This window comes from Manduca sexta, chromosome 7 (assembly GCF_014839805.1).
Source record: "Manduca sexta isolate Smith_Timp_Sample1 chromosome 7, JHU_Msex_v1.0, whole genome shotgun sequence".
Classification (NCBI taxonomy): Eukaryota; Metazoa; Arthropoda; class Insecta; order Lepidoptera; family Sphingidae; genus Manduca; species Manduca sexta.
In genome coordinates this window covers 7,693,778-7,717,766 of record NC_051121.1, presented here as the reverse complement: position 1 = coordinate 7,717,766, position 23,989 = coordinate 7,693,778, and the positions used below count along the sequence as shown (strand labels likewise).

Below are 23,989 nucleotides of genomic sequence, written 5' to 3'. Positions count from 1 at the left end.
TTGTTAGATTTATATAGTATGCTATTTTGCTGCAATTATTTCATATCGTGGGATGATTTTTATTGCAATTTCAAAAGAATTATTACGAGTAGAAACCTTTGAATGTGTATATGCATAATGCATATATCATACCTTAATGTTAAATTGATTTATTTGACAGAGCTGTAAAATGTATAATTTTGATATGTTTATTGCAAACACGATCATAAAGGAAATCCTTAAATCGAAGCGAGTTTGCAAAAATAGTGGACGTAATTAGTGTGGTAGTAATGTTAATGAATGACCCCCTGTTAGTAAGATAAAGGTCGGACGTAATTTATGGAATAATTAAGATTTTTTTCAATAGCTGCTTCACATTAGTTTTTATCATGTTAGACAAAAAAAATACGTTTGGTCATTTTATACTGTTTAATTAGGTACCTAATATAAGTATAATATATAAATGGAACAAAAAAATTTGTTATACGTTTTTTATTTTCTGTTTAAAAAAAATTGTTAACATAATATAAAACAAAAAAAAACGGTAACTAACAGCACACAAGATATTAAAAATTACAAAATATAAATCAATCAAAATAAGAAGTGTAGGAGTGCTTTCTTCTTATCGATCCATTGTTAATCAAAATCCTTTATTAATTTCGGACGTAAATGAGAAAATGTTTCAGATCAGATTCTTTGCAACATCCCATACATTGCAATCATAGTAAATTAATGTGCAAGTTACATGATTGCGATCACATTCAAAAAAGAAAACATTTAATTCATTATCCAGTCTGGGCTATTATATACCACAGTTAATTACACTGACTGCGGACAATTTCAATAAGTAACAAGACAATTTTGTGTCATAATATGCTACAATGCAGCAAAACAATTCGAGAAATATTAATGCGGCTTTATTTGCACAAATTTCGTCTGAATGTCAGGACAATGTCGAGACCCGAGCGATATCGACGCTAGACATTCCAATTAAAGCCACAATATATTGTTATAATTTAATTAATCATTACTTTCATCTCTTTAGAGTTGTGCCCATTTTGTTATGTAATCTATAACATTTGCGAACTTTTTATTTGCCAGTTGGTGTTGCTTTTGACACGTGACCGAGCAATTTATATGAAACCTTGCAAAGATTTCTTTTTCATACAAATTCTTTTGAGTATACATATTTTCTGAATGACTTTCTAAAAATATCAGACGAGGCGACAACATTGTGTGCAGTTGTAACGAGCGAATTCATTTTGTCAGGTGTTAAAACTTAAACATTGCATTAACGAGTTTCCAAGTCACAAAGTTTAATTAACAACCGGCAAATCTGTTTTGCCTTGCGCTCGTCGGTGAGTGCAACCGTCGCGGTGCATCTGCAAAACTACTAGGGATAATATTTTACTTGATCACTTCAACTTGAGAGTTGATATCGTTTTGTGAGAAACTTTCAAACGTTGTTTGGATCCTGTTAATTAAAACTGTTATAATACCGTTTCTAATACGTCTTCTGAAGCCACGGATTAGTTTTTTGATCCGGTTGGAATTTCGTTATTGCTCAAAGATTTAACAATAGTCATTTATGTCAAGGTTTTTATAAGCAAAATGATACATCTTTTTCATTACTTATTAGTATTTTTTTTATTACTTACATTCAGTCATTTCACTAGACAGAAGTTAAATATTTACGATTCATCATTTTCGTTATACCTGTATATTTCATTTTAATAACCATTGAAAACGCTGCTATAACTAGAAGTATATAGGTGTATTGTTTGCGCTTTTACGCCTTAGGTAAGTAAAATTTGGCACGTTTTTATCGTATCTGGAGTCCGGGTTGTAAAACGTGACTTTTCTCCCTATTTGGGGAGGCATACAACGCACGATCACGTGGCGTCAGATGACTTATATAAATCATCAGGTAAGGTGAATAAATTCGAGGTTGAAAATTTAAACAATAGTTTAGTACGAAACTTTTGGGACTTTGTCCTGTTTTCTTTGACCGTTTATTGTACTCGTCGAAAATGTTACTGGAGGCTTTAAAATCTTTTATTCTAAAGGAGTTTTTCACGTCGATTGATGATTTATGTATCATCAAGTAAACCACTCTCTCGTTTGGCGTCTTTTAAAATGCGGAATTTTAATTACGAATACAAAATGCCTTCTTAAATTAGGAGCTAAATATAAACAATATTATTATTGGGTTTAAAAATAGATACGGTACATTATGGCAAGATGCCGATGTTTCAAAATAATTTCACGGGGTGTCCAAAAAGTAATCAATATTACTACGAGGTCTTCTTTGATTACTGGCGACGAGTTTGAATATGAAGCTATTCCGTCAATGTCACATTGTTACAGACTGCATATTTCTGAGGTACTATAATTGAATGTATTTATGTTAGAGTCTTTTGTTAATGGGAGAAGATAAACGAAGGGGATTGACAGTTGTTGAGTCTACTACGAGGTGGTTGCTCTCAGACTTGAAATTTATTAATTCTGCCACGGTAACCGCAGGTCGTAAGCGTTGCGTGTTGATCGACCTACAGCCAGAATTAATAAAACTAGAATATCGTTTTAATCTATTTTGGTATCATGTAACCACTTAATGACGTACTATTCGAAGCTTATAAATGGAGTATGACCGTCGATCAGTGTAATACAGAATTTAGCGGAAAGTTCAACCGTTCGAAATTATCTCTTGCACACAGCGGACCAAAAACCACTGTAACGAAAGAGAATTATGTACTCCTATCCATTATTTTTTACGTTATTTATACTGGATGTCGCGCGCGTTTCGCCCGCTTGATTAAGTTTTTCGCTCGTTTGGGACCTATTCATTTACATTGTACTCTTTATGATCGGTCGCAATTCTTTATAACAAATAAATTGATCGCCTTTGGGTTTGTCATACTATTTTAGATTAAATATGAGTCGATAACATTATATATAGAACTTTTGGAGCCTGAAAATGTAAAGTTTGCCAAACTATATAAGAGAATAACGTGATAGATTGCGTGTTGCCATTGGTTTAGGACAGTGTTCTAAATACTTCTCCATTATAGAAATATTAATTTGGATTTAGGTGTGATTGCCGGGTGTGTACTGTTTTGTCGGGTCATGAGGTCGGTTTAATTAAGTCCGCATAGGGCGTGCAAAACGCCGCGATAGCGTGAGGTTAACTGTGATTTAGTTTGAAAAAGAAACAAACTGTTTTTTTTTAATTCAAGCACAATAATATATACATTGTGAACTGTTTGCATGCTACCCATTATGTTACGTTTTCCCTGCATCACAGGGATTGTATTTTGCCTTAAGGTTTACATGGAGACGTTACGCGTATCAGACTGGCATGTTGACCAAATGCAGCGTTCATATCAATAATATTCTATAAACTACTGTGGTTTGTGATATTGAATCAAAACTAGCTTACCTAAGGCTTTTACAGTATTTAAAAAAAATTTAGAATATGATGAATTTGAAACTTAAAATCTTTTAGTAAGCATTTAGTATCAGATTGAATATATTTGAAGCAATGAACCCCATGAAATTGTGTTCAAAACTAACAACTTTTATGGAGTTGTTTTCTTGTACTAAATTTATTTCAATTAAAAAGATAATAAGAACTGTATAATTGTTGTTACTCTAATTAAGCGTAGAGTTTATCCGTCGCGAACTATCAGTGGGAGTCGAGTTAGCGCGTTGAATTATGCGAGGGAAAAGTTTGTTCCATAATGAAATCCATCACAGCGCAGCGTTAATTACGCCAGTTTTTCATGTTAACGTTAAAATAATGCTTCCATGGAGTTGATTTACAACGGCCGCTGATTCGTGCTCCGGTTTCGCGTGTCGCTTTATTTTCGTCCTTTCGGTATTTCATCGCGAATATTTTACATGAAACGCGCGGCTTACGCATGCGGATGTAAGTGTGGAAAGTAAGTGCTAAATTTGCCAGTTTACCTAACGCAATCGACTAAAATAATATCATTGTAATTGGGCGAGAGCTTAGTCTGTTTGGGTCTAGTGTATTTTTTAAATTGTTTACGATAATAGTCTCTGTGTGGGCGTAAGCGTAATGTGCAGTTTTTATCATTATTTATTTGCATATATATGTGTTATGACAACGTATTTACTTGGATCGTTAAGCATTGTTAATTAGTCTTACATACACCATGTCTTCACAGGTACAATAGAATAGATGGTATAAGACTTATTTTTCGGTGTGATGGGCACGATTCATTTAGATCGATACTACTCATTTTTCACTTGTAAGTTGAATCTTCACACTTAACATGAGGTGCTAAATTACCTTGCGTAGATATGACACTAGCACGCACGATTTGAATGATATTTTTATTACCGTATTACATCGAGATACTACTAAAGATGTTGATGGAGTTTTATATAAAGACGTTAGGTTCACTGCATACTTTATGGCATTTATATACAAAATGTTGTATTTCATAGCAACTGGTTTTAAACTATCAAACCTAGCTAGTAGCTGTACAGTCGGTTTGTTTCAACATTGCGATTGCCGTACTCTTCGGGTTTTGTGAGAGCGGAATTTCTGTTGTACAACGAAATCCGGTGACAGTTGCAAAAAAATTGCGCGTTCCTCCACCGCAGCAAGTGAAACCCTGTAAATGTGAACAGATTTTATTATAATAAGCGGATTTCACGTTCGACTGCGGGCCGACTGTCTCGCCCGTTCAACGCGAGTCTGGTTTCAATGTAAGTTTAGATTGTTTTGCTCCACTCGTATTTCTTACGCCTTTCAGGGTATATTGTATAATTAGAGGTGTGTTTTGTCTACTGCGAATAAGACACAAAATAAATCAATAAGAAATCGCCACGACTTTGTATCACTTACAAAACGACAGCCGGAGAATGCCACGGACATCTTGTCCATTTATATGTGTATATAAAAAGTATAAATATACAAATTCTCATTGTTGTCATGCTTGACATGCGCAAGAAGATAAGATTTAGAAATCAGTAATGAAGCTTGTACGTGCGCTGAATGTCGAATCGGGTTATTGTTAAAATGCATTGCATTTCAGAGGTAAAACATATTATATTAAATGCGCTTTGGAGATAAAACTGATTGTAATCTTAATATACACATACCTCCTAGAAAAACCCGATACTTTATTATATCCTTGACATGCATGCGAAATATTCTTGGACAAAACGTGCCAGCGATTCATGTGGAATCACTCCAACAATTAAAAACTTCGCATCTCTTTGTTACTTGAACGTCGAATAATTGCATAGTTTTTATTGCAGACAATTTAAAATGTTAAACTAATAGAGGCGCGGTCGAATGAGAATCCATTAAGATGTCCTTTTCATTTATGCAGTCTAATTCCGGTGTACGTAGAAATTGCTTCTCAATTTCATAATGACCCGCCGTGGCAGGAGTTCCAGTCGTCGACCTTACGACTCGAATCCGCGACGACACGCTTCGCACTAATGGTGGGCTCTTAGTAAATGAAAACTCGATTTTTACGAGGCTCTCAGTGAAATTGCTTCGCTATAAAGACGAGAAATATTAAAATTAGACGCGCCGCCCTTTGGCGCGACGTCCTTAATCCACGTCGTGTCTATGTCGTCATTTTTGTTCGTCGATAAGTGTGCGGAATATGTGTGTAGGAGAATCTTTATCGTTTCGCTTTGAGATAAGGTTTCACGTCTTCTGTTTTATGGCTGTGTAAGCAGATACTGTAAAGTTTTTGTGTTTAGTTTAGTTTTGCAAACAGATTTGTTACCCATTTATTTCAATACTTCTTTAATAAAATTACACAGCATAAACAAAATTCCCAATTATATTTCCTTAATGTGTACTACGTTATATGTAGGATAACGTTGTGTGTCCTTTGTACGGACAAACAACATCCTCATACGAACATACAAATGTGCGTATACATAACATGAATGTGTTTCGCAGGGAATGCATGTCATGTACACGGAGCCGCCGGCGCAATATCGCAGCAGTCAGCCAACGAACGCGCAGCCCGAGTACCAGCCGGCCGTGTCGCCGGCGCGCCTGCAGCCAGCCAAGAAGCGCCGCGTGCTGAGCCCGCAACACTACAACACACAACAACAACACACGTTCGTCGACAACACCGGCTACAAGGTAATTACACACTTAAATACTTCGCACCAACGAAACAGTCACTTTAGCCTGCCTAAAGCTGCGTCAGTTACCTATTCTTTAGTTCCTGGAAATTAACTCTGACGTCACTAGGTATTTATTTGTGGTCGTCAAATTAGATTGACCATAAATATATATGTCGACATCACGTTTGCACGCTGTTAAAAATGTCGACAACAGTTGCAGTTTAGTCTAATAGATGCCTTTCAGTTTAACCGCATATGAAGGATATTATCATTACAAGTCTAATGACAGACTTTGTCATCGACCGGAATCCATAGTTGCTGAGTTTTAAACGCTGTCTCTAACTAATTGTCGAGTATGATTGTACTTAGAACGTGAGTGGCCAACGAAGTTATAAAACCTTTAAGGTGCAAGTAGCCATTTAGTTAATGTTTTTTTGTCAAGAAACGTTTTCATTTCTTATGTTATATTAGTTGAAGCCATACGTTTTCGACGCAGACGATTTCGTCGCAATGTTATTACGTATTCAAAGTGAAATTAAAAACAACGATAGAAGTTTGACTACAATTTATATGCAGAGCACTAGTCATTTTAAATTGCCTAACGTGTATGATCTTACGGGAAACTATGTATTACGATATTAGTTATGATATCAGCTCTGTATTATATACTGTCCCATCGCTGGGCACAAGGTTCCTCTACTACTGAGGGGGATTAGACCTTAGCGCACCACGCTGTCCTAGAGCAGATTGGCAGACTTCACAATTCTTCAAAATTGCTATAGAGACCTTCTCAGGTATGTAGGTTTCCTCATGATGTTTTCCTTCGCCGTTAAAGCAAGCGATAGTTCACAAAGATGATAGAAAAATCAGAGGTTGGGTTTTGAACCTGCGACTATTCGTTTCGGCAGTCCGTTCCACTACCAACTAAGCCCTAATATAAGGCGTCCTGGCTTTATATCCATGCTTAGTTTGATACTTTTTGTTCGTGTCGTATAGAGGTTGAAATTGAGGTTATAATTTGATAGTTACACAAAAACTATAACAATGTTAATCAGTTTGGTTTTAAATTTATTTATAAAGACACAATGACACGGCAAAATAAAGAAAGTATAGTGTTACTAAAACTTACATTATCAGGACGTTCTTTTTCAACACTTCTCCGAAGTAACAACAATATAAAAAAAAAAGAACAAACATAAAATTTCACGAATATTTTAAGACAAAGATGTATAAGGAAAATTAACGTAAAAATATATGTATAACTCGCATATGAGCTTTAACAATTATTTTGTATAATGCTGTAAAAAGGATTTATTGCTATTATGTTTCCTACAATAATGATATAGCCTGATATTTATTCTGAAGAATTGTACTCAGTGAAGTTAAATTTTAAACCCGATTATATTGATACCATAACTAGCTTTTGCCTGCGGCTCCGCTCGTGTGATATGTTTTTATAGTATTATTATTTTCACAGTATAAAACATAATGTAGCTCCCTATTAGTAGAAAAAAAATCGAAATTGGTTTTGAAGTTTCAGCGATTAGCGCGTTCAAACAAACAAACACTCCAGCTTTATATAATAATGTAGAATCTATACTATAATATAAAGCTGAAGAGTTTGGTTCTAAACTATAGATGATAGATTTGGCGAAGTATCACTGTATGACCCGAGCGCAGTACACGCACAGTTTCTTTGTTTCTCGGTGAAAATGTGAGAACACATAACATGACGTGACGGGAAAGCAAATAAATAACACTTTCTATAAGTGGAGTGTAGATTTCGACTCGCCGAGGAAAATTACACAGGTCCGCGCATACTGCAGTTATTGTTATGATCATTGCGAACTAAAGGTCACTCTGATATCAACACTCAACTACAGGGGAATATACACTTGTGCCATTTAGCTCTTATTAAAATGTTTCTCGCTGATAAACAGTGAAAGTTTTACCTCTGATTCTAGTATTTACCTCGAGCAGTTTTATTTTTGTAATTCGAAACTCGTGGACCTGATTGCTCTTAACAATAACAGTTTAAATTAAAATCCAGTTTCTTATTATTCTATCAATGTCTTAATTTAAACACATAACTTAAACATTTGTGAATATTGTGTTTCGGAGCTAAAAAAAGTCATCGCTAACACGGCATTCCATAGAAAATTCGGTTGTAAACAACATTCTGCGACGTATATTACTGACTACCAGTTTCGATCAAGCCATGACGATACTAAAGATTTAATTTCAATTTTACAACGAGCGCTAAATATTCATATTGCGTGTTTTATGATTCCAGTTGAACGTTATGAAATCCACGTATGTGGTTCACAATTTAAATTTATAATGTGATTTTATCATTGGTTTTAAATGGCGCCAGCTATGGTCGTGGATGAATAATGTGGTAAAGGCGAATGTCGGTTGAAGGAGTGTTGTTAAAGTCGAGTCAGTGACTCCACCTTGATTTATTAATGTTTAAGGACGTTTGACGTAAATGAGGAATATGAACTCCACACTTACGAGTTTTAAGCGCATTGCAGAGATACTTTGTTTCACACTTCTCGTCTAAAGCGTAAAAATCTGACGCTAGCGCTAATAACTAACGCCGGTGTTGCGATTTTCGATGTAATGTATGCGATAAAGGCGCAAGAATGTCAGATGAAGGAGCCGCGGCGTGTGTGTAGTGCGGAGTTAATTCTGCGTGACGCACACGGACGGCCACGAGAGCTGATGAATATGTGATCGCGTCAACACTGCTTTACAAAAGGGGGAGCAGTGCCGCGCCGTATGAAACATGTATTTTCATGCAAATTGCCGTTTAAACTTTCGTTGTGTCAGTGCGGCGGTTTGCAAAAATGCGCCCGAAACAATGGGGAATCACTGTTACGTACAGGCCTAATGGTGGCATAAAATTGACCATTTAACGTCCGTGGAATGGTTCAAACCGATGTATAAAACGTGAGATCGATATAAGTGCACATTGTAATTATTCTTAAGTTAAAAAATGTTTATGAGAGGATATTGGTAGCCAGTACCTGGGCAATGAAAATAGAAAAAAAAACTTCTAATATATTTTATTTGCACCGTTGTTTTATAAATCTTTAGAATGTGGACGCACAAATACAATTCAATATTTTTAAAGTTATTAATAACAGCCAAGCTATTTGCCCGAGCAATTTCGTTGAACAATTGCCGGTATATTAAAAATGATTTCCCAAAACAACAGAAGGCAACTGGTAGTAGTTATAACATGAATAAGGTATATTGTTTGTTCGCAATCTCGCCTCCGACGTTCACCCTTCGCAATATGGAATTCTTGTGAAATTTCAAGATAGATTTTTCCAGCTACTTTCGCCAACCGATTTTATCGAATATGGCGGGATGTAATACGAATATTTTGCTATCCTACATTTTTAAATCTAAAACGAATATGTATGAGATGAAAAAGCATAATACATTATCAGTCTCGTGTCTAAAATTTTCTTTAATCAATGAAGCTACAATATTTTTTACTTACCGCTTAGTACAACTGTTATAAAACACTGAATGTTAAAATATAATATTCTTAATATAAAATTTGCAAACTTCATAATAATATGCAACGCCACATGTCGTGGGATGGTAGGTTTACCGTTACCAGCATCTGGGGCAATTTTGAAAGTGACCTCCGCTACGGCGTCTTTATCATATGACCAAAATCCATGAACAAGTCCTTTGCGCATGAATTTTGACCCTACCCTATCAGTTAACAGTCTTCCTCTTAATTTAATACTGATCGAATAAAGCTACCTTTGTATATTACCAATACCAGTTTAATTTTTTATATAAAAAAATATCATATCCGACTTATAGATATTAGATTTCTATTTTTTTTTTAAAAGAGGAATTAATGCGTATTCAGTCAATTATTTTGTTATACTACAAATATGTGTGTTGTTTTGAATATTAAAATTTCAAAGGAATAAATAATTTAATTTCTGTTATCAATATTAGTCACGTTTTGGATGGAGTAAATTTAAACAATACGTGTGGCTTTGTTTTGAAAAAGTTTTAATTATTTTTCGTGAGCGTCACGTGGTTGACCTCGCTGGCGGTTGGAATTGCTGTTTTTTATTAGTTCAAAAACAATCATATTCAGAAATGAGAAATATAAATGTTCTCGATTGGACACCAGACGTGGCACGTGGTAGTCCCGGTGCCGCGTGACGGCTCAACGTGAGCAATGTAACGAGGAACGTGAGGGAACAACGGACTGCCCATTACACCGAACGACAATGTCGCACTCGATCCGCTTCGTTTCTAAATAATGTACAGCCGCGCCGTCACGCAAATAGATTGAACGCAAACGCGTTGTAAACTCGTATTTATATCTCGTAAATTACGCAAACCGAGCAAATAAACTAATATAAATGTAATATTTGTTTGTCAACGGGGTTGCTGATCGTGCTTGGCCGGCACCGAAATGGGCACCAATTAATAGTTACCCGACGTTTCACGAACGAGTTAGTGTAGAGAGTGGGCTAGTTACACTACACTCAAGTATTCCGTACAGAACTAGTTGATAGTGCTTACATTAGTTTATATATCGAAAAATCACGTAAATATTTAATCGACATGATTGCGTATGACATAAGGCTTTAAACCTTACTGCCAAAGTGTTACAGTCCAGTTGAGCTCGTTCAGTTGATATGACGCAATCATGTTTGTTTACGTGGAGCGGAGTGGGTACTGTGGACGTGGGTATGTGCATTCTCGATTGGCGAGCGCTCGGTACGACGCGACGCCGACGTTGCCAAGTCATGCTTGCGCCAAATTTGGCGGCACGATGATTATAACTGAGGCCCGCACGTCCACTTTTTGCTTGGGTAACAAGAGCCCGGCCGCAACCAAATCTAGCATTTCACGCGTCAACAGAATGGCAAATCGTCGTGACTGCCAAGTTCAAATGTTTCGTGTTGCTCCTCTCGTTCTGTTCTAGAAATAATAATGTCAGCCTTGTTATAAATTGTACCACTGTTAGGTACTGCTGGCCTTCTCTTGAATTGTTTACTCGAGTCATTTTCAACTCTATGACATTGTACAATAATTTTATTTTCGGGTGACACTGGTATGCCTGTATTGTGATTCTATACTAGGTGATTTGACGTAGTGTAGTTTAGTGTTACTTAATGAAGTAACCCGAATATCTGAATAAGACATTATTTATATCGTTAATTTAATCCCCGTTAATTCAACAGCCAGATTAAAGCGCCCTTTACTCTTTTTAGCAAATAAAATGTTGTCAAATACAAGAATGAATAAAAGGTCAGTGCCTAAACAAACCGAGTCTGAATTATGAAAGAAGAGGCAGATGAAAGCGATCCTAATATCCTGAGTCACCTTTAGTCCGCGACACAAAAACTGGCTTGTGTAACTCGACTTCTGTCCCAAATTAAAAGTCAAACTTCTTCAAAGAATAAAATATTTAGCTTTCTGTCTAAGACCGCTTCACTCATCAAATTTATTTATCGTTGAAATTAATTTATGTTCTAACAAAATGTACAGATAAGCAGAAATGTCCGCGATGACTGATTGTTTATGGAATATACAAATACGAAAGTTGACTTGTTAGTTTACTTTTAACTCTAAAGTCGAGGAAATAATCATTTTTAATGAGTAATATTTTCTATTCAGAAAAGATCAAAGATACTTAAAAACAAATGTCAGCATCGCTGATCATGTTTATGTTATATTTTTGTAAATTACGACATATTTTAACGTGATTTGCTTATTGTACGTTTAATTTAAAAAAAAAATACGCCGGGAAATTTTAAAAGGCTTAAAATATCTAATTTATTTAGCACTTCATTTACAAAAGTGGACTTAATGCCGTAGGCATTCTCTTACAATCAAACCTTAGAATGGTGCAGATATAATCATGGTAGAACGAGTATATGAAAGATAGATTAGCGAGTATGTATTGGCGGTATAATTATTTTTCTCAATATGCCGACTGTTGTGTACCTTCACACACTAGGCATATAACGATCCACAATATGCTCATAACGACCACAAGAAAAACAATTTTATCGATAACCAGACGAAGTATCAAGTATTATAACGGGCACTAATTAATCCACTAGAATACCCATTCGAGTGGCTAGGCTGTCTTGACTGAAGCGGTTTTCAATTTCGTGGCTCCACGAATATCCGGCAAGACCTTGCGTCCACAGTGGCAATGCTGCGGATGACTGCCCGTCGAGTGCTCTTACGAATCTGATTTCAATTAGGAGGAAGTCCCCTCAAGGACTTCGCCTCCCGGACATCGTAATTTTTATTAGGAGCCGTGTTCGCAGTGACTTTTTCCTGTTTATGCTTTCCGAGGTTTAATTAGGAAATTGGTGAAAATAAACATGTTTGCCAACCTCCCGCCGAGACGGTCGTGTTTCATTCGTTCCCCGGTTTTATACGTGTAATCAAATGTTTCCAGAAGACAATTGCGAATTGTTTATGGTTCGCGGTACGCTTTAATGTTTGCGGGTAGAAAAACTGTTTATACTTGTTTATGTGCGCGTCGAGTGAGCACTTGTAGAACATGTTAATGCGCCTTGACATCGTTTGTAAATCCGCCGAGGAGTAACGCCCGTTTTTGTTAACAATCCAACGTTGCACCGCATTTGTGCAATTGAGATTTCGTGATGTGATGTGATGGGCGAATTGGCACCGGCGGACCATACAGGTCAGTGACCCGCCTGTGGACCGCCGCCCGCCCCCTTCCGCGCGCACCGCCACCACCGCCCCTTAGCCTTACGTAACCAACTGCGCTGTTGCCACACCGTCGACGACATTGCCAAAGTCGACTCTATACCTCGGCGTCGATCATTCGCGCCTGGCAATCTAGTCTTATCTTGTCCCCCGGCTGGATTCTGCTCTATTGTTGTATCTATTGGATGTTTTTAACGACAAAAGGTGTAACTATTATGGTTACCATGCGATGGTAGCCCGCAGGAATAAATTTTTCTATGATCTTAAAATCTAACACTTGTCATTATGGTAAGACTCTTCTGTCTATAAAATTGTATAGGATAGATACGTCACGGGCTTAATTGGATGACATTATAAGAGATTCGAACACGCAGTAAATAATGGTTCATGTGTGTTGCGTGTCGCGCAAAACCTGGCGCAATCGGATCCACCGGTAAAAAAACAGCGGGGCTCTATGTCAAAGCGATTATTCAGTGTCACAAACTTTCACCTCGTGCATTGTAGGATATTGTATCTGCGGCTCGCAAACATGAAACTTTCTCGGTTGTTACCGATATGGGTTTTGTGCCTGTTCGCGCGACCCCATCAATTGCGGCGCGTCGTCGATTCAACGTAGAGACACGGTCGCGCTGTAATGTCCACGGTGCAGTCCGGCGTTAGATACGCCGTCGGCGCGGCTCCGTTTTCCATCCATGTCGATACGGCGCGGGGGCCAGACCCTGGTAACTGGTAAGTGTGCCGCTTACTTGCGGGTGACCTACGTATCTACTAATATGACTGAGGCGTTTAGCCGGCCGCGCACGCCCGCGCCTCTGTCGCACCGCCGCCAGCTCCCGCCGGTACTTCTGTATATGTCAAACTGGTTTATACGTTGCAGTTGTTTGTACAAGCGTTAGACGTAAATCCTTTTTAATAAATCCACCTTTTTGCACGCGCGCGCCTTGCTCTCTTTACCGGCGCGGCGTCGACCTCATTTCTCGCGCTCGTTATAATTATACGAATATTTGACGTGCACGTTATGGAAAATAATGTGCAGTCTGATCAGCAAGCTGTAAAGTATTTAGATGTTTAATTACAAATTCTCAACTTTCACTGCGTCCACGTCCAATTAGACTTGGCGTATAAAATTATCTTTCATTATGATCTCATCTCGGCTTTGTTCTCGGGCGTAATTTCATTTCTCAACGTAGTGCCGTCGTTTCGGCCCATTTTGTTCGGAGATTCGGTCGCAAATCTTGAAGGCGAGCGCATAAACTACTGTTAACTGGAAAACAGCGAAATAAACATTACGTCGGGATTTATGTAACGTCAACTTATTAATACAGTTGCTCTAAATAAAGTTGAAAAGGAAAACTCTGAATATTCTATTTAAGTATCAGTGGGATTGTGTGTACGAGAGACCATTTATACTGTATGAGATATATGGTAGTCTCTTTGGAGGGCGTTTGAGATAATGTCGCGCGTGAAGGCTTTGGATTTGATTTCCAAACGATGCCGAATTTTAAAATTTTTCAATCATCAAAATCTAAACGGATTTTTATGAAATTTGGTATGGAGATAGATTAAGACCTTGGGAAGGTTATAGGCTACTTTCTATTCCGAGAAAATATATAGCGGGACTTTTATCCCGGAAAACTCCTTCACGCGGGTAAAGCCGCGAGCAAAATCTAGTCTATATAAAAATCATTGAGTTCGTTTGTGCTTTACATCACTTTGCATGAATCTTAGCAAGAATCGACATATTTATAGATTGTTTATCTCGCTTCTGGTTTTATCAATAGGTTCATACCGTCGATAACTTTATATCACGCATTTAAAATTTTCCGGTAACTACAACAATTTGTCATTGGATTAAATATAAAACAGGAACAAACACGACAGTGTTTTAAAGTATTGCAACTTATATAAACTTGATGTAGCGTGCTAAAATTTTATGTAATAATTGCATTTTTTTTGCGGTGGAGCGATGTATAAGACAATTACTTAAAATATGTGATGAAAACACGCTCATCTTGTCCCTATTTTAAAGGAAAAACCGGATGACCTACATTTAAACAAATTATCCTTGCATTTGGTGGTCACTAGTGAGATAAAGGATATACAAACAGTATTAAAATGATATTTTTAAACATGTATACAATATCTATTAATAAAATTATTTAAATACCTATATTTAGTAGTCTCTATCGATGAACACATTAAAATATTTCGCCGCATTATGCAATGAAAATCAAGATCTGTGACACTGTTACTCTTTTTTTCTATTTCCTCAGCACTACGCATTGCATAAGCGGCGATATAGCCTAGTTGGGTGTGGAACGGACTGCCGAGACGAATATCCGCAGGTTCTAATCCCAAGGGCACACACCTCTGACTTTTCTAAAAAATCATGTGTGTATTCTTTGTGAATTTATCGTTCGCTTTAACGGTGAAGGAAAACATCGTGAGGAAACCTGCACATCTAAGAAGTTCTCTATAGGAATTTCGAAGGTGTGTGAGGTCTACCAATCCGCACTAGGCCAGCGTGGTGGACTAAGGCCTAATCCCTCTCAGTAGTAGAGGAGGCCCGTGCTCAGCAGTGGGCAAGTATATATACAGGGCTGATATTAATATTATTATTACGCATTGCTTCTACATTCTTCAATAATAATATCAATCCTGAATTATATACTTTCTCACGGGCATGCGTGCGGGCCTCCTCTACGACTGAGAGGGATTAGGTTTCAGTCCACCACGCTGACCTAGCGCGGGTTGGTAGACTTCATATACTTTTGAAATTATTATGGAGAACTTCTCAGGTACACAAGTTTCCTCACGACGTTTTCCTTCAACGTGCAAGCAAGTGATAATTCACATACAACACATAACTTTAGGAAAGTCAAAGATACGTGCCCTTGAGTTTTGAACCTGCGGACATTCGTCTCGGCAGTCGTTCCACTACCAACTATGTTATCGTAGCTTTTTTTGTAATAAGTAAACACAATGCAATGATAATGTTGGCCAAATATAAACGTTACAGCTAAAATGGGGTGGCATTAATATCGTCTTATTGCGGCTTAAAATTGTTATTATCACATGTGTAGAAGTGCACATGCGTGTAATGACGACGTAGCATTCCAGGATGTTTTGACACTGAACAGGAGATGTTTAAACATCCTGCAAGTTATTATTGTACGTTTGATGCTGTTAATGATTTACCGTGAGTGTCGGTCATGCGCGAGAAATGAAACAATAGTTTAATGTCGAATAACATAGCTAATTCATTTCATTACAAAAATGAAATAAAATACATTTCGGTCAGCAGTTTTCGCAAAGTGGGTCGAAACTATATACTGTTTGAATGTTTACAGGAGTTGAAAGATTGATCGCTAGCAAGAACACGTATAGCAACTTGATATACAATGCTTGTTGGTGGCTGCACGATCAAGTATTATGACCTTGCTTTAGTAAACTAACCATCTAAACGCCTAGCGAAATATCGACGCTATAAAATTATTAAGCTACGTCTCAGTTTGAATTTAGCTTATAAAATGTGTATTTACATAACTTGTTCGCAATATTCAAATACGCCTTACACGGCTTTATATAGTATAGTATGTAGTCGCCTAAAAATATATATTTACACCAACGCGACACTCGAAATATGAGCAAAGTTGTTTTGAAACATAAAATTTCCATAACTTTGAAGGTGATAACAGCGGCAAAGCGACGCTCACTATCTCGCACATTATGACTTGCCGTTGAGCAATTGTTTGGTTTATGTTAAAAATGGCCGACATTCTTTACATTTTGCCGGGGACAGTATCGGAAAATTGAACTCATCTGTCAATATGAGTGAAACCGGAATTTACCTAAGTAGAATTTGGCTGGAGATTGTAATAAGTTTTTGTGAGATATTCTATGATTTAAGATGATCGATTTACATTCAGATACCGTTTATGGCTATACATGACTTTATTTTTCATTGTAATTATGAAAAATAAAGTTCTTTGGTCCGGATTTCTGAATTAAGTGCGTAGAACAAAGTCACCACTAAATAAGGTGTTGATTTGTACTCGAACGGAAACAATATCTTTTGAGTAACCTTGTAATTGTATACATATAAAATAAATTTAACATTAAGATCGTGTTTTATTTTTAAATATTTAATATTGCCTGTTGTGGTGCGGCACTTTATTGAATTGATTAAGGCATATTGTATAGTATTTATTACCAAAAACGCTTGATAAAATACAGAATGATTGTTAAACACAATACAATTTACTGGCTTTAGTATATTATGAATTTATAGCAACATTATGTTTTTATCGTTAACATTATAACATTCTCACACTGATAAGTTCATTGTGGTTTAAATATCAGTCAGTAATAAACGGTAAAAACTCCATAGTCGTATTTTTTTTTTTTAAATAAAAATAAGTCTGTGATTTTGATACGATGCGAATAATGTTTAGATTATTATTGAAACGTTAATAAAAAAAATGCACAAATTACAGTCCAGTGTCCTTCTGAATATGAAATGGGGTCTCAGGTATTCTCAGGTCGTCGCCCCGCGGCATAAAATAGTGCAGTATCTACCGATACAAGCACTTACTGTTAGCAACTAATCGTTTTGTTATCGGTGAACAAAACGGCACAGTTCTTGTCGGGTTCTGGAAATAAAAGCTACATAGAAAAACAATGCAAATTGAAGGATTTTGATACTTAGAGACCGGATCGGACCTAAATTCGTGAGGATAGGCAGAGTTGTTTCAAAAGCCTCTATTAACTGCATTATCGTGATTTAAAATAGAGTATGCTAATATGCACATCGTGTACAAAAACTATTATCGAGAATATTGATCACACCGAAGGATTTAAGAACTTACAAGAAATTTAAGTCTGAACCACTATATGTCAACGAGACTCTAGCTACTCCCTGCCGCTAGCATTCTTGTTACAATATGTGTTCTATTTTATTCTAGTACTTTATCTATGGTATATGATCTCCGCCTCTTCACTCTGCAGTCCGTCACTAGGTAACATTATAGCTAGTGTCATGTCACATCGGCAACATGCAAGTACACGGGCATGGTATTGTGTGGAAGTATGCCGACCCCCCTCGCCCCCTCCGCGCTCCGCACACCTCACCTCGCCTCTCGCGTCTGTATGAAACCGTTCGCCGTGCATTTGTATGCGGGTGGACCGCGTGTTATCTATTGTGTAAATGTGTACCGTAATGTCAATAATAACATACAGTGTGCGTTGTTTGTACGTACATACATACATACGGTGTACGGGTACGCTGTGACTGAAACAACAGAGAAAGCTTATTTTTGTATAGATATAGCGTAATTTGGCGTCGTAACGCAATTTAAATTCTACGCCGAGCTACTGTAGCCAAAATGTAGAAGTACCTAAATGCTCACTGTTGTGAAAAAAAATGCATCTGTTGCACTTTGTTGCCGCGGTTGTTTCTGCCAAATTTAACTCTGCCGGGCAACTAATGTGAGTTTTTCAAATCTAAAACTCGACCAAACTTTCATAACTGGCCAGGGAAAAGATGTTAAAACTTCAAATGTTTCTACATGAATAAGAAAATACAAAATGTATTAATATAATTGAATTGCCTTGTAAGATACAGCAATGTGTGTCTCACCAACCCGCATTTGGCTGCATGCGTGGTTGCTTTGCCAACTCGCAAAACCAAAATGTAAGAGGCCTTCGCTCTAAAGAATTACATTTAGCTCTGGTAAATGCTTATCGAGAAAACTTTATTGTAATTAAGGATAAAATTATATCAAGTATAACAATTAGTTCATGGCGATATATTGGTGTTTATTCAACATTTAAAATAAATGTTGTGACGTAAAAATGCAAAACTACACGTCGATCGGGTTTCCAGTTATGTGATTGAGCAAACAGAAACATTGAAACATGTTTTCTCATTAATAATACTGGTATTTAATTTACTTGCAATCGTACAGTGAACGGAGGTTTTAATTAAAAAAAATACATTTACTCAATCATATACGTATGATAATGATAATGTTTCACGCGGCTTTGCTCGCGTGCAAGATTTTCTCGAAATTAAAGGTGCATTGTTTTTTTTTTTTATCCCGGAATACAATTTATCCTTTATGTTATCCAAGTGTCTAACTCATAATCACAAAATATAAAAAACATTTATTTTACACATCACGATTGTTCTTGAATTGTATCCTTATTTTAAGCCACTTATGCTGTAAAAGAAATATCTATTCCTTCTTTCTCTTTGTGTAAGTGTAGCTCTTATTTTGCAAAAAAGGATGAAGATGATTCTTAATTGAGATTCCGCATTTCCATCTAGGAATTTTCTTTCAAAATACGCTTAGTTTATTTTGTTCCCACTGTTCTGCTTCGGGTAATGTCAGAAGTGCTTTTCCCCAGCTTCTCCATTCTACGCGCAAGTGTTCATTTCTTAAAATACTTTTCGTAGTATTAATTTTCCTTCTCATTTATTTTTATTTCACTCTTATAGTGGCGAACTGTGTTCCACAAATCTCTATTCTATGTGCCATTCGCTGTGCGAGGTTATTGCACTCTCATGTTGTTGGAAATTTAAGGTTTCCCAAATTTAAGGGTTTGTGCTTGGGAAATAACAGTCGCTGGCTTTATAAATAAGCAACCCTTTGAAATATGTTTTGGTAGAGCCATGGTAGTAGTGCTGTTTGTATTTATAATTAATGGTCTGAAGTACTAGTATTGATTCAAAATATCAATATCAGTACGTTTATTGCATTTCATGCCGCTAGTAAGACTTCAGGACGTTGCGGCAGGACAAATCTAATATATAAAGCTAAAGAGTTTGTTTAAACGCGTTAATCTAAACTACTAAACCGACTTTGAAATTTATTTCACTAATAGGTAGCTATACTACTCCTGAGTGCTATGGGCATTTTTATCTAGGGAAAATATAAAGCGGGATTTATGGCCCTTAAATTTTTTCACCCGTGCGGATGGATCCGCGAGCAAAAGCTATCAGTTTATGAAAATTATTTTTTATTTTACGATTGATAAATAATAGTGGCATTATTTGTAATAAATATTTACTCCTTTCGCTGTTCTAGTTAGGTATCATTTTTTACGTTTATTTTAATACAAGTGTAATAAAGGATGATATTATTGCAAGATGTTCGCCTATTCCATTGTCTCTCAGACTGCGCTGTGCTTATTCCCACGTGTACCGCCCTCCCTTGCCAAGAAGAACCTTTTAAGTAAATATATTATCAACATATTCCTATAATTCCAAGACATTCAAAAGAAATAATTTCTGTTTATAAACTTTTAAGCTCTCAAATTTTCTTCTTATATATTCTGATTTAGTTTTATTTTAATAAAATCTAAACGATTTTGTCTATAACAGCTGCCGTATTTATTACCCACCTCGCGTCGCCCACACTTTAATTAAGTTTGACATTTTGTTGTGTACGTAGTGTTTTAGCGTCCTCGAAAATTTTAGGTTCAATAGCCTTCACTCTGACACCAAACTTATTGTTTTAATAACTTACTGTTTTGGTATTTCATGTTAATAAAATATTTATATATTTTATGTACATATTATCGTTCTCAAAAGCTGTTTGTGTTGATTCATTTTATTAATGTAATGATTTTATTAATTATTGTTGACAATACTGGCTTTGTGCAATATTTTATTTGATGAAACAATCGATGAAGACACGACCACGATTAAGGTTAAGAATGATTTTCAGTAAGCGTACAAAAGCCTGTCTTAATATTTTAACTTTTTTTATTAACACATTTTTTAGTATCTTTGGTCATGAATTGTCATAAATGATTATGATTGTGTATTATTTTGTGTCTGTTAGTAGCTTATTAGTGAAAAATGTGTTAGTTTTTTTCTAAAATGTTCTAATCTAGATAAAATCTAGGTAGCTTATTAAGCTACTTACCGCCTATTCAAGCGATTATCTAATCGTCACGGAGATTAAAAAAACCGTGATTCCAGAAATCATTTTGCATTGATAAATGTAAATTATAAAGTAGTGTTTACGACAACGTCAATTATATGTTATCGTATCTAATTTTGCATTTTTTTTTTACGTAAGCCCTAAACTGTCCTTTTCACTATTTTTATCATCTCCATCCAATAGTTGTATGGTAGAGTGATAAGACCTCTATTTGTACCACCGATGTTTTAATCATTTCCACTGTCTGTATACATATTTGTTTTGTTTCTTATATGTATGGAGATTTAAATAGATAATAAATTAATTTTATACTCGTAAAGTGACACGTGCGTGTTTTAAACGTTGTATAATCTTTTCACCGTTAAGTCCCAAAGCTGTAACACCTCAAGGGAATTATGAAATCATTTCAAAATCGCTTCCTACACATAGTCTCTATGGAAACTAAATAACGTTACGACTTTAAAGAGAAAACTTATGCAGCGTTAGAAGTTGTTAAAGTTCTCCTTGTACGAAGCAGTATCATATTTATACTCATTGGATAACCGATACTGTAAAGACGTGAAACATTTGTGAAAGCAGTTTGGTTTTTAAGGTTAGATTAGTTCAGGCATTGAACCAAAAATAATAAATTTTATGTCTTTGAAATTAAAACATTATGTGTTTTTTTTTATATTAGCATACGAATTGTAATTAAGTAAAGAATTGATGGTTGTATTGAGCGCCAATATTATTTTAGTCTCGATCATAATGGTCGTGGTTGAAGGATTTTTGTCGTCGTTTGCATAGTTTGAAGTGTAAATTAGGCAGTTATTAGAGACAATTTCTATGTGCGCGGGCTCGTCGATTGTTAGATGACGCACGTTCGCCGGGCCAATGTGACTGCATTCAGCGAGTGCAATGCACCGAGCCCGCGCCCGCGCCCGCACCGCGGCTGGTTCTGTCGCCAATGTTTGCCTATTTGTCAACTCCAAAGATAACAATTGGATACAATTGTTTGCGACGGCCCCCATACGCGACGATTGTGTCAATTTTTTCTCTACCAGTTTACACAATAGCGGCCGGATTGCGTGCCGGTCAGTGTTACTTTCTCCGGCCACGCTTTGATCTAAAAAAACTTTGCTAATGCGGCTAAATCGTGTATGACGTTGTGTGGTTTAGTTTTTTTTGTACGAAGTTCTATTTAGTTCTTATTGCTAGATACATAGAGTTGGTTTTATTTCGACGTGTGATGCTCGATAATGTCGGCAGCTGGTAGTTCTTTTAACTGGTACATTTTAGTTGAGCGGACGCAGTGTTGGCGCAGTCATGTGATCATCTGCGCAGTCGCGCCATACCCTCCTATATCAAATAAATTATTTATTTTTTATTCACATCCTATGCAGGAAAGAGGATGAGAGTAAAGAGTTAATCATATTCCTTTTTTGTGGCGCTTTATATGAATATATTATGCTTTTTCATTACAAGAGCTCGTCCGTTATCTAAACTTTTATAATGCAATAAAAGTTGTTAAAACCGCTATACGTCATCATGACCTTATTCTCCTTTTATAAATGCCTTGTAGTGAATAATTAATTAGGTCGCAATTATTGTAATCTCTATTATTTACTATGTAATAGATACAAGTACATCTTGATTGTGTTTCAAGTAGGTTTGTACCTTGGAATTGTTCATAACTTCTAATAATTAGTCATAATATGCATATACAACTGCACATGGACTCACGATGGACTTATACTCCCAAGACACTGCGTAAGTAATTTAAAAAAGCGGTATCTTTAAATTCAAATCGATCAAACACAAATTCAAAATGTGATGATCTGCTTGTTTTCAAAATTGCGACGTTGTTTTACGGTGTTTTTTTTTTCAAGCAATTGCATTGGTTGACGGTTGTTGACGGACCTTGTTGACGGTTTTCTCCCAACTAACATTATCATTAAAGCTTCACGTGATATCGTGATATGTTATATGGAACGAAACGTGATGTACCAGTTCCATTTTTTATTCGACACAATAATAAATATACAATTTCTGAAATTCAATGTATGAATAAATTCATAAATATTTCATTTCAATTTATATTTCAGTTTGTTTTTCCATTTGGGTACGCAAATGTTTTTGCAACAATACGTCTATATTTTGAATCGAATTTAGATTGTATCTTCTGTTGAATTGTGTATTGCTATTTACTTTATAGTTACCATGACAAAATTATAGAACAAAGTTTTTCTGCAATGTAGCATTATGGAGTCTTAATATCCCAATTTGGTAATATTATTTCTTAGAGTTACTTTCCTTTAGCACAGTAGTCAGCTTCTTGGGGTGTATTATATAGATTGCTAAGCATTTATATGCCACGGGTATTTTGTCTCTAAATAATTAATCTAGGTAGGTTTGTAATAATAATAATAATAATAATATCAGCCCTGTATTATATACTCGCCCACTGCTGAGCACGGGCCTCCTCTACTACTGAGAGGGATTAGGCCTTAGTCCACCACGCTGGCCTAGTGCGGATTGGTTGACTTCACACACCTTCGAAATTCCTATAGAGAACTTCTCAGATGTGCAGGTTTCCTCACGATGTTTTCCTTCACCGTTAAAGCGAACGATAAATTCACAAAGAATACACACATGATTTTAGAAAAGTCAGAGGTGTGTGCCCTTGGGATTTGAACCTGCGGACATTCGTCTTCACAGTCCGTTCCACACCCAACTAGGCTATCGCCGCTTAGGTAGGTTTGTGTCAGTCACAAATGATGAGCTAGAGACATACCTAGTCTTGCCATAAATATTGTAATAAAGAAAAAAGAAAATTGTTAACTGCAAATAACATTTATTACTTTTACAGTGTGTCAGTTTAATACATAAATATAAAACAATTAAAAATATAAAAAGCTTATTCGAAGTGGTCTCCATTGGCTGCAATACAGTCCTTTAAACGATGAGGCCAGTTATCAATAGAAGCACGCACTCTTTCCATGGGAAAATTCTTCACTGCCAATCGTATAGATTGTTTTAGGGACTCCAAATTATCATGGCGTTTAGAGCAAGCTGTACTCTCTAAAACTGACCACAAATCATAATCCAGCGGATTAAGATCGGGACTAGACGACGGCCAGTCTTCAGCTCTGATGAAGTCCGAAACGTTCGATTCCAACCAAGACTGCGTGGACCGAGCTTTATGACCCGGCGCCGAG

The 23,989-nt window shown here is 36.4% G+C and overlaps 1 protein-coding gene across 6 annotated transcripts in view; it reads left to right on the top strand.

Annotated features, from left to right (window-relative positions):
• The window catches only part of LOC115439717 (homeodomain-interacting protein kinase 2), a 137,668-nt gene that overhangs the window by 6,585 nt on the left and 107,094 nt on the right, over window positions 1-23,989 (top strand). For all 6 annotated transcript variants that reach the window (XM_030163678.2, XM_037447605.1, XM_037447601.1 and 3 more), the window contains exon 2: window positions 5,933-6,121. In XM_030163678.2, coding sequence (XP_030019538.2) covers window positions 5,936-6,121 — 186 coding nt within the window. In that variant the 5' untranslated portion in view covers window positions 5,933-5,935. The remainder of the gene's footprint in view (window positions 1-5,932; window positions 6,122-23,989) is intronic.